At 43.7% G+C, this 11779-nt stretch overlaps 1 protein-coding gene across 4 annotated transcripts; it reads right to left on the reverse strand.

Annotated features, from left to right (window-relative positions):
* Window positions 1-1259: 1259 nt before the first annotated feature.
* Window positions 1260-9579, reverse strand: LOC125704070 (ammonium transporter Rh type C 1-like). 4 transcript variants are annotated; one of them, XM_048969366.1, is made up of 11 exons: window positions 9298-9579; window positions 5728-5920; window positions 5157-5307; window positions 4760-4907; window positions 4478-4644; window positions 4168-4305; window positions 3850-3986; window positions 3062-3186; window positions 2690-2763; window positions 2283-2356; window positions 1260-1893 (listed from the first exon to the last, which is right to left on the reverse strand). In XM_048969366.1, the coding sequence occupies exons 1-11, from the start codon at window positions 9500-9502 to the stop codon at window positions 1851-1853; spliced, it is 1455 nt and encodes a 484-aa protein (XP_048825323.1). In that variant the 5' UTR covers window positions 9503-9579; the 3' UTR covers window positions 1260-1850. The 4 variants fall into 4 exon arrangements, with proteins under 4 accessions (XP_048825323.1, XP_048825322.1, XP_048825324.1 ...); XM_048969365.1 differs by having other exon boundaries at window positions 1260-1908; XM_048969367.1 differs by having other exon boundaries at window positions 2244-2356.
* Between the last annotated feature and the right edge of the window lie 2200 nt (window positions 9580-11779).

The following is an 11779-nucleotide window of genomic DNA, read 5'->3' on the forward strand; positions in this document are numbered from 1 at the left end:
GATCAGGAAACTGGAAGCCATTGTCCAGAACATGTGCTGCCCCCATTAGGATCCATTTCCATACGAATGGAAGGACAAAGGATGGTGTGGGGGAGGAGGGTCTATAAGCCACCCCCTAGTTGGCTGACCAGGTCACAGGACCCCGGAGCCAAACGCTCTGCCCCCTACTGTTCCTTCATCACACAGACTCATCCCTGTTACACGATGATGTAATATGAAATGACAACACCTGTCCATATATTACAGAAGAGCTTGTCATCTTCCAATCAGCCTCTGGAGAATAATCTCATCTCCGTCAGGCCCTTGAGTAAGGCCTTTACCCCCCCCCCCCCCAGAAGGCTGCGGGGCACTGGATAAATGGCCTGACCCTGCACTCAGTCCACAAGCTTTGCTCTCAAATAAATATATATTTACGTACGTATGTGTGTGTGTGTGTGTGTGTGTGTGTGTGTGTGTGTGTCTCAAAGGAGAGCAAGATAGGGTAGATGGAAAGAAGCATCCCAATGTTCCTGTACTCCTGTTGGTTCCAATGGCAAATAAAGCATCGTTTCATTTCATTAGACGCAGACCCGGGCGAAGCAGCCCTTCAAAGCGTCATGGACTGTTCTGCTGGGGGACAGACCCAAAGTCATTCATTCTTTGGTGCTGACACTGTGAGAGGATTGCAAAGCCTATCAAGCACTTGCCCAACATGTATCCATGCATCTTCTGGCCTCTCACCCTGGTCACAGGAGGCCTGAAACCTTGTTCTTGATTTATGGGTGCTAAAACTTTAAATTCTTCGAACGACCTTTATTGAAAAGAATGTTATATGTGCGATTCAGATAACAGTGGCTCCGACAATTGGCAAGATCGAAATCGCATGTCGGAGGAACAGGTAGGCCAGACTAAAGACAGAAGGCCAGTGAAGCACTGGACAAGAAATGGATTCTATGTAGTTTCTGAAACCCTAAGAGTTCCACATAATCTGGAACCACAGTCACAGACTGCCTACCAGAGCAGAATGCGTGGTTGATCTACTCCCATGACCTATAACTGCGTTCAGAGCTGACCGCAAACAAACAGATTCAGTGAATGAGACATTAACCTCCATAGGCTGCTGCAAACACAAACACACACACACACACACAGCGCTACGCCCATGGAAAAACCAGGCAGAACCACAATGTCCTAAAAGAGATCCGTTTACCTCTAGATAGCAAGAATGTGCACATTAGCATGAACATTGCAGGGAACAAGATCAGAGGTCAGAGGCAATGGAAATTTCAACCAACTTTATTTTAAGATTATTTCACAGAAAATAATTCTCCATTCAAATAATGTACATTTGATATTTAAGTGTACAATCATACACAGTAGTTTCCCTTTACTCTGAAGCTTGACTGAATGAAGTCATGACCTCCTCACCCAACGTGCAACTTCACTTTAAAATATTGAATAATAAAACGACACAAGTGAATAGAGGTGTGTCATCTAACCTTCTAATTGTGGAATAATTACCGTCAAATGATCAGAAGAAGAACCAGGTTGTACTTGATTTTATCACAACTTCATAAAAAAAAAAAAAAAAAGACATTTATGTAGCTTCACAAGTCGGTCACCACACGACGTGAGTGATATTCTCGACTATGCAAGTTAGTATATAAAAGTGAGATATTCCCCTCTCCCCTCAATTAAGGTGTAGAATTTCCATGCACTGTCCTCCAATGCATTGAGTCGGTGACACTCACACCCAAGTTGGCCAAGGCACTTCCCATTTAGGTCAAAAGTTAAAGGGGAGTGCAACCCTTCTCCCGAGGCAGATAAAAGTCCATGACAATCATCAGGGTTAATATCACGAAGCATTCTGGTTATGAGCAGGATCTTGGGGTCACAGTGAAGCTGGATTCACACCTGTTCATGGAGAGACTATTTACAAATCAAAGTAGAAAATAAATGCTTATTCCCGACCACTCCATCCGCATGCTTTACACTGGAAAAAACACTAGGATAGAGCTCGATTAGCGATGTACTCAGACATTCTTAAGAGGAAGTCTAACTCTACTGTCTTGATATTAAATACGCCGCAAAAAAAGGATGTATAATTCATTGTCATTGTATAGTTCATTGTCTCCATCTTGAGGTCTCACATGGTACTGCATCACTGAGTAAAATTTAATGGCGGAAGTTTACTGCCCTGCGGTGGACCGCGACATTCAACACACATAAGAAAGGGGCAGTGATATTAAAAGGCACATACTCACGCAACCCACTGTGTGCTTGTTAAATACAATTCCACTCACACTCCTTGATGGTTGTTTCTCATGTGGCTGCTGAATTCGAGGACCGAGGGGTGGTTGTCATCCTCCTCCGGTATCTGTTTATAATAGAGCACCATTACGCAGCCGTGTGTAGCCAGGTGTCGAACAAGCCGAATCTGCTAATTTGAGCTAATTTGTTAGCATGTAAGTCTCCTTATTTGACACACCGTCAAATAAGCCTCCAAAAAAATTTTTTTTGTTTGCATTCTTCAGCATGTTCGATCTATTTTTATGACATTTTTACTTGAAGCTACCGTATTTACTGTCCCTCATCGGCAAGAATTAGCCATGAGGGTCATTGTCAGTATTGACTGAGCAAAACGCATTAAACAGAAATACCTACTGGTGTCCACTGTCCACATTTTTTTAACTTCAAGACAAAACCTTACCTCCCAGTAGACCTCATCATCAAAGCAGTTATCATCAGTAGGATCCCCCCAGATGGGTAATTTCAGGATTAACCCTATAAAGGAGAAGAGCCAGTTACCCCTTTTTCAGAAAGACAAAACTTAGGAGAGCGTTGGAAATTTCAGGTCCAGAAAGTAAAAATCCAGACCAAGATTTTGTTTCAACCAACTAGTTGAGCGTAAAGAGTCACAGTCACAGAGGACTCAGCTGGTTGGTTGAAACAAAATCCTGGTCTGGATTTTTACTTTCTGGTCCTGAAATTTCCACCACTGCTCAGGAACGTCCCGAGTCACTTCTGAGGATGGATACAGACCAAGACAAGGGGAAATAAAGATTGGGAGGAGCAGACGTACCGACAATTATGCCTCCACCAATGCCAAAGATGAGGGCTACACAGAGCCCAGCAGCCTGGTAACTGCCCTGCAAAGAGGCAGACATGTTCGAAGGGCGACCTGGAGAGTCAAAGGTCTGTATTAACCTGGAAAGAACAAAGAGTGCAGGTCTTTAGACATACAGACAGGAAGATCAGAAAAATGCATAAATCAGTGCCACCCATCCATCCATCCATCCATTTTCTAAACCGCTTATCCCACTGGGTCGCGGGGGGGTCCGGAGCCTATCCCAGAAGCAATGGGCACGAGGCAGGGAATAACCCAGGATGGGGGGCCAGCCCATCGCAGGGCACACTCACACATCCTTCACTCACACACGCATTCCTAGGGGCAATTTAGCAAGTCCAATTAGCCTCAGCATGTTTTTGGACTGTGGGGGGAAACCGGAGTACCCGGAGGAAACCCCACAACGACATGGGGAGAACATGCAAACTCCACACACATGTGACCCAGGCGGAGACTCGAACGCGGGTCCCAGAGGTGTGAGGCAAGAGTGCTAACCACTGCACCACCATGCCACCCCCAGTGCTAACCACTGCACCACCATGCCGCCCACAGTGCTAACCACTGCGCCCCCAGTGCTAACCACTGCACCACCATGCCGCCCCCAGTGCCACCCAAGTGACAGATAAAGTTTATAGCAGCAAGAAAACATTCAACCAAGGAATGGCAACAGAAAGACAACAGCCTGAGATTTGGCATCTTTCAGGATTGCATGGCAGGTAAAGCCCAAAGCGTCTGGACTGTACCCCTCTTTTCCATAGACCCCCTCCGTGGCGGTAGCGGCGGTCACGGCCCCAACGATTCCCCCAATGAGCCCTGGCATCGCATGCAGGTTGTGAATCCCACAGGTGTCTTGAATCTTCAGCTTGCTCTCCAGGAAAGGCTGTGAGGAATCAGTTGGGAGGGACAAACCACATAACTATATAAGGAACCAATAATCAAGCATGTAATGAAATGTCACAACAGCTGCACAGCTGAGGGCCTCGGGTTCAGCTGACTCAGAAATCACCAGGAAACTCCCCCCCCCGCCCCCCCCACCCCAAGCTGGGTGGTATGAAACTCACTGAAATATAGACGTATCCCAAGGTGGAGATGATGCCACAGAGGAAGCCCACTATCAAAGATCCATAGGGCATCAGCATAAACTCAGCGGCCGTCCCCACGGCAACGCCTCCAGCCAATGTGGAGTTCTGGATGTGCACCTGAAGGTAGCACATCACTGATTAGGCACCTGTGAGTAGGAGGTCTTGCATAACCCAGCACGACCATCCCAGAATCAAACAACCAGCATCCAAGCTCAATGCCATTCCCATGGCATACAACAGTCACCTTCAGATTACGAGTGATCTTAACAAATACAGCCAGTGACTATACCATGTCTAGCTTGCCCTTCTCCTTGGTCAGGCTGGATATGGCAACAGTGGTGAGGACTGTAGCAGCCAGAGAGAGGTAGGTGTTGATAGCTGCCCTGTGCTGCCCATCCCCATGATAGCTGATGGCAGAGTTGAAACTGGGCCAGAACATCCAGAGGAAGAGCGTACCTGCAATGACCCGGAAAACCCATTCGCTCACAAACGATCTGCACGGTCGTCTCACTGCACTATATAAACACGCCGAGCGGCTGCGCTTGTTACAAACGTACTCATCTGAACTCACCGATCATGGCAAACACGTCCGAGTGGTAAACTGACCCCTGAAGGCGCTTGCTTTGGTAGAGCTCAGGCCGATAAAGAACCCATGATATAGACAGACCATAATAAGCACCAAATGTGTGGATGACCATGGAGCCTCCAGCATCCTTAGCCTGGAAAGGCAACAACAGGCAGTATAAATAAATCAGCATGCAAGAGGAGAACAGAGCCATAGCCGTAAGGGAAAAGAGTGGATTTCAGGTTCTTATTCCTGCATTGGTAATTTCAGTTGTCATTAGGTGAAAGTCGTCAGTAACTGATGACTCATAGTGATCCCACCCAGTGCAAGGTTCAAAACCTCACTTTTGCCATAGTAAGAGTGTATCTAAGCCCATTCTCTAGGTGAAGGCAGTCAAACTCACATGGAGGACCTTGAGGATGATAAATTCCTCCACGGCATACAGGGTAACTCCAAAGATCGTCATGACCAGCAGCTGGACAGGACTGACTTTGCCCAGCACGGCCCCATAAGCAATGAGGCAGCCAGCTACGCAGAAGTCAGCATTGATGAGGCTGGCAGACAGAAGGGGTCCATTAGATGAACACAGAATTGGCACTGGGAGGGGGTGGATTATCTAGGTATGCTGCTAATGTTTATGCCATCTAATCCACACAACACAGGAAACAGAAAAATTAATTACATATACTGGTTATGTATGGCAGTTAGAATTTAGTGATCAGTGGTCATTGTTGGCACACCACAAAAAATGCACTCTCTGCATTTAATGTGACATCATAACAAGGCAGGAGGAAGCTAATTCAGCTGCCAGGAGGGCAGTACCTTGGGGTCTGGAATTCGAACCTGCAATCTTTCAATTACAAGTGCACGTCCATAACCATTAAGCCACCACTGCATTAGGCTTTATCAAATAACCAACTATGAATTAAACACACACAGAAAAAAATCCCCAGAAGCTTCAGTGCACAACTGACTTTTCCACCCCGATCTTGATCTTCCAGTCTGCATAGTCGAAGAAGTTGAACCACCCCTGCACCAGCAGTGCCCACTGGATACCAAAGGCTGCTATGAGGAAGTTCAAGCCGACAGCTCCAAAGCTGTAGCGTTTCAGAAATGTCATGAGGAATCCAAAGCCCACAAATATCATGACATGGACATCTTGGAAACCTGTACGAAAGAGAGAGAGAGAGAGAGAGAGAGAGAGAGAGAGAGAGAGAGAGAGAGACGGACAGACAGAGAACGAAAGAGATACAGATGTAGAGAGACAGAGACAGAACGGATGAGAGAAAGGTAGAGAGAGATTGTGAGAGAATGAGAAAGAGAAGTAGAGTAAGACAGAAACAGAGACAAAGGAAGGTAGAGAGGGAGGTAGAGAAAGAAATACAGAGAGATCAAGAGAGTGAGAGGTAGAGAGTGAGTGGTAGAGAATGACAGAGAGGAAAAGAGACAGAAAGAGAGGGAGTTAGAAAGGTAGAGGAAGGTAGAGAGACAGAGAGAGGTAGAGAAAGAGATAAAAAATAGAGGTAGAGAGAGAGGTGGAGAGCCAGAAAAAAAAATTGAGAGGTAGAGAGGGCGGTAGAAAGAGTGGTAGTGAGAGAGAGAGACAAAAAGAGATCGAGAATGACAGAGAGGAAGAGAGAAGAAGAAAGCGAGGTAGAGGGAAAAGTAGAAAGATAGAGAGAGAGGTAGAGGGAGAATGTAAAAGGGAGACACAATAAGAGTGTGAGAGAAAGAGAGAGAGAGAGATAGAGAGAGAGAGAGAGAGAGAGAGGGAGAGGGAGGATGTAGAGGTAAAGAGAGAGAGGACCAGACAGTTACTATTACAAAAATTATAATGCTGAAATATGTTACAACATTTGTAGCTTCAGTCTTCAAGGAAGGACAGACAAAAATGTCTGCGAAGTGATTATGTCATCAAAAATTACCAAAAGTAGCAGAAGTACCACAAAAATCCAGCACTCAGGGTACTACAGTAGGGGTTCCCATCTGCAAGTCCAGGGACCAGTACTGGTCTGTGGGCAAGATTCCACCAGGCCACAGAATTCTGGGTTTTTTAGGAAGGCTTGGTTAATTTACAAAAATACATTTTATATTTAGCATATTCTTACAGCTCCACACGCTTGTATGTTCGGTTCTGGTCCAGGAACATGAAAAGGCAGGGAGCTCCACCTCCACGGAACGTGATCTTCACATGAAGAGGTTTAAGCTCAACCACTCGCGCTTTGATCAGTAGCAAGTCATAGGCGTGTCTTACTTTCACTCAATTCCTTTCAATATCATGTCACAAAATTAGCTAAAATAAAGTGTATAACTTCGACAGAATTAATTCCCAAGATGCTGAATAAGTTTGCAACACAATGGGTAAAAAACCAAATATAAATATATAAAATCCTTAAATAGCTCAAGACAGTGCTGTACCTACATAAATTACAAAAGTCTTCACTGCAAGGAACAGGACGTATTAGTGATCATGAAGCTGGATTTGTAACTATTGATGCATATGAAATCCACAGGGGAGGATCTCCAACATAATCCAGGCACCATGCTTCATGAACAGTAATTACTATTTAAATTCAGTCAGATATATATATATTTTTTTTTTCATATATATGGTCTTAGGACCAAAGGATTATCTATGAGACGACCTTACTACTGATATATATGCAAGTTGACCATCACTTGAGTATTAAACATGAGCGACATCTAAAAGCACTTAAAAGTCAAAGAATCTTTTTGCATAATTTAATTGCAGCAATTGCTACCCTGAAAGACCTACCGCCTCCAGTCATTAACTGGTTTATTTAGTGATGTAATTAAGTCATGCTGCAAGTAAATGCAATATCTCCACTGTGTTGAGAGATTCAGGTTTTAGTGGGACAACAGTGAGAAGTGTTAAAGACCCATAGATAAGATACATCTAGAGTAAGTCAGTATTGCTCTCTCACTGTATTACTAATCAGAATAGAAAGTGTCACAAACAAGCTTTGAAATTGATTCGCAAGCATATTAATGCCCAAAGAGATAAGGTTTTATCTTCTCCGATCTTAGGGTCATGTACTGAGACAAACCCAGCCCATGTCAAATTGACATCCCCTTACATGCGCTTTTGTTTTGCCCACATAGAACAGAAAGTTCGCGAAACTCCTCCATAGTGGTGACACCTTGAAACAAAATATCGTCATGGTCATTACGTTACTATCATAATTAATGAAAAAGAACGGGTTATGGGAATCACAAGCAGGAATTCCTTGCACATATTACCTTGCTCACGTGCTCACTGGAGTTCACTGTTTAAACAATTAATCAATTCAGACTCAAACCCTAAAAGACATTAAAAGACATTCTAGACGCACGTGTCATGTAGGATTGCTGCCTCAGTTCTGCAAAATCCTGGATGTGATAAAAAAATATATTGCACATAGTCATACTATTCCAAAGGTTTGTTTAGGTCTCTTTGATAGGAAAATTGACAGAGACATTCCGTGTCTAGCAATGAAATTCGTTTTCGCAGGACGGACGACCAAAATCCCTACTGTCACGTGAGATGCGTGGTGTTATATTTACATTTGTTGAAAATTCCATAACCGCTAATTTAAAAGTCTACTGTAACAGTGTTGGGGGTTGCAGAACTGGGGTTGTGATTAGGTAAACCCTGCAAAATTGCATGGTCTGGGCGTGACGCAGGACCATTTCTTCCAAACAACGAATTTAAGTCAACGGGTCTAAAGGAATAGTCGGCGAATAACCGGTATGAAAGTTAATAAGCTGATCAGATCCCAGGTAATATGCTCGACTGTAAGTCGCTTAACGTGCTTATCAGCTACCGTCCGTTGTAACGCCACCTTAAAACCCTAAGCAAAGCAGACGCCCAGTTGTCTGGCATTTGTTAGGTAAAGGCGACAGGGAACGTGAAAATCAAAATCAGCGCATGCAGCACTTCCAGTTCATTGAGTAGGAAACGCTTTCCCATCGGTTTTCCATTCAGATTAGTTGCTGTGTATCCAGAAGGCTTGAACGCACTTGCTGTGTAGGGTGAAGTCGGCGGCCAAGCAAGAAGAAGGCAGTTTTTTCTGAGGTATCGGTACATCCCCTCGCATGGAATTGATGACACCACCAAAATGTGCCAATAACTGCCGTTTTTATTTCCGTGTATTTCATAAAGTTATTCAGCAGGAGACGAACTATGCTGATACAAACGGCGTGATTTCATTCAAGTGCATAATATGAATATTACTTAATAGGCAGTGTAAAAAATTCAAAAAATTCAAAACCGCCCTGGGTGTTTTCAGCCAGCCTCTTGAGTCATGCAATTTAACTATGGTGCTGTATTGGTACAACTACCCTATAAAAAATAATAATAAATAATATATATATATATATATATGGGTAACAAAATAATATATAATATATATACATATAATATATATATATATATACACCTTGCTTTACATATGCAAAGATAGAATGACACATATGCAATTGCGGTTTAGAACCAATTTCATGGGGTGATGTAACAAAGATTATATTCAACATGATATACATACTTGGGTATCTGAAGTAGAAGTCATTCTCTATATCGCTGGATATATTTTTCGTTTTTTTGTGCATTTTCCAGTGAGGGTCGGCCTCCATATTGTACCGTATAAAAAAACCGAAGAGGATGATCATGGCTATTTCCCAAATGAAACACACCGCCGGCAGTTTTAAGCGGATGTTGGTGTTTTTCGAGCACCTGAAACAGTTTCCCATTTCGTGTCCGTATCAGCCCCGCCGCCCTCCGTAACCTAATAATGTCCCCGTGAACTGTAAGTATTAGGCGCTGTACTTTACGGAGTTTTATAGCACAGGTGGAGGTGTGTCTCTCGGTGAGCCGAGCATTGCTGGCCCGCAGACACACCCCCCGTACCTGATAGGATGCCCACCTACCGGTCTGTCAGTGCCTGTTCATTTATCTTTTAGACCTTAAATCAAACATAGCCATTCGTTCGATTATTTTGAAATATCTGATTGCCTATTGACAGGGTTCTCTTAACATTTTAGGTCCGACACGTTTGTGTTTAATCATCTGCTTTCGCGACAGTTTATGTGATGATTTGTTTTCTTTCATTTCCTGGTGCCGGTGCTGACAGTGAGCTGGTTCTCAGCCGCTGCTCAAATGGCGTGCGCGCGATCATCTAACTGCGAAGTTTGGTTTCAGTGGCTTAGTTTTGGTAAGTGATCAAGATGACAGTCTCTGTTAATAAATTGTTGAAATGAAGTACCCTGAAATGGCCGTAATACCCTAGCATTTCTAAACGACTGACATTCTCAGTGACGTTATAATATAATCATCCATCTTCTCCTTCTCAGGGTTGTGGGACGGTCTGCAGCCAATCCCAGACAACGTCAGAGGTGGTGTGGCAACAATATGGGCATCATCTGCACCTTTGTCCCACATTTTTGTTCATCTGGAGTTTTCAGATGGGAAAATAGCTTCATCGCTGCTGTGTGTGAGGTTGATAGTCAAGAACAACCAAGAATAGCAGCCACGTTTAACAACAAAATAAAAATTAACAGTCTGTGCAGGTGAATTCTGATATTTTGATCAGACACGTTTAACACGTTGGTAGCATACTTTTTTCTTTCCCTCAGTCAAAAAAATTGACTGATGAGGCTTGCCACGGACACGTTTGTATGCGTTTGCCTGTGTTTGTCTGTGTTTGCCTATGTACGGACAGGTTGAGAATAAGTCTGTGTTAGTCAGTGTTGTAGTAGGGCTACTCGAGTAGGGCCTCGGTCTCCAGACCACTTTTTCACTTATTTGGTCTTGTTTTGGAATTGAAAGCATTTCACCTCAGTCTCGGACTTGACTGTCGATGGTTCAGACTTGTAATATTACACTGTCAGAACAAAGGGTTCAGCCCTGGTACAGTTTTGTTACCCAAAAATGGTCCTCAATGGTCCTGTATTTAAAAGGTACATTTATCTACAGCTAGGGTACAAATGGCAGACCCTTGAGGGTACAGCCCCAGCAACGAGTAAATGCACCCTCAAAGGTACGGATTTCTCTGGCAGTGTACAGTGAAAAGCAAGACCGATTTTCCCACTACACTAATAAACTTCTTCATTTCTTCTGCTCCTTTTAAAATAACAATACATGTTAACAAAATAAAATACAATTAATAATATAAAATTCGTGTATTATTCACATTCATTGTATTGACTGTATATCGATGCTACTTATTTTATGATCTATGTATTTGCAAATAGAGTAGCTCAGCGTGCGAAGTCTATGCCTGCATGAGCAGAAGGTGACTGGTCTGAGCCCTGGCGTAACAGTCACACGTATGTGGGTCCTTCAGAATGGCCTTTAACCCCCAGCTCCAGGGGTCCCCCCCCCCAAGGTATGGAGTGCAAGATGGAGTAGGCGAAGACAAGAATTCCTCTGTACCGGTAATTGTGCAAAGGCCAATAAAAGATCGTATTTAAACAGAGTGTAATGCTACTTAGGAAATCCATTTAGAGCAAACAAGATGTGAGTTTCAGTTTTTATTTGATCTGGCTACATTAATCAGAAAGTGATTGTAAGTTTCAAACTGGTCAGTCCAATAGATTTATGAGGGGGGGGCATTTGCAAGCCATGCTGCCTCTCAAAAGAGCCATTGTGACCACAAACACCACCAACACCCCCCAAAAAAAAAATCTTGAGCCCCCCCCCCGTCCGATTCTGGCATTACAGAGGTATTATGTTACCTGCCGTTTTTATGCTGTTTATATTGGGTCTCTGATTGGTTTCTTATCATTACACAGTGCCGACACTGGATGGGGGTTTGGGGAGATGTCGAAGCACTGGGTAAGCAGAGGATATGCGGGCCCAGCACTGGGAGAGATCTGGCTTATTTGCTTTAGGATGAAAGCCTTTATTAAAAAATACATTTAAAAGAAATAATAAAAGACAGTGTCCTTGAAGGGTGGTGGTTGGGGTGACCTGTCAATAAATTATCAGCTTTACTTGTACGGAGACACAGGGACAGGATAAGCAAAGCA

The sequence above is a fragment of the Brienomyrus brachyistius genome, chromosome 11, assembly GCF_023856365.1.
Source record: "Brienomyrus brachyistius isolate T26 chromosome 11, BBRACH_0.4, whole genome shotgun sequence".
In the NCBI taxonomy this organism is placed as follows: domain Eukaryota; kingdom Metazoa; phylum Chordata; class Actinopteri; order Osteoglossiformes; family Mormyridae; genus Brienomyrus; species Brienomyrus brachyistius.

What these genes read in the sequence shown, in the direction of transcription:
- LOC125704070 (XM_048969365.1), bottom strand. Translation starts at nt 9,502, where the DNA reads ATGGGAAACTGTTTCAGGTGCTCGAAAAACACCAACATCCGCTTAAAA. An exon ending in TGGTGGAGGCATAATTGTCG is followed by an intron (nt 2,764 to 3,061) that starts GTACGTCTGCTC and finishes TCTCCTTTATAG; the next exon opens with GGTTAATCCTGAAATTACCC. An exon ending in ATGATGAGGTCTACTGGGAG is followed by an intron (nt 2,357 to 2,689) that starts GTAAGGTTTTGT and finishes TATTATAAACAG; the next exon opens with ATACCGGAGGAGGATGACAA.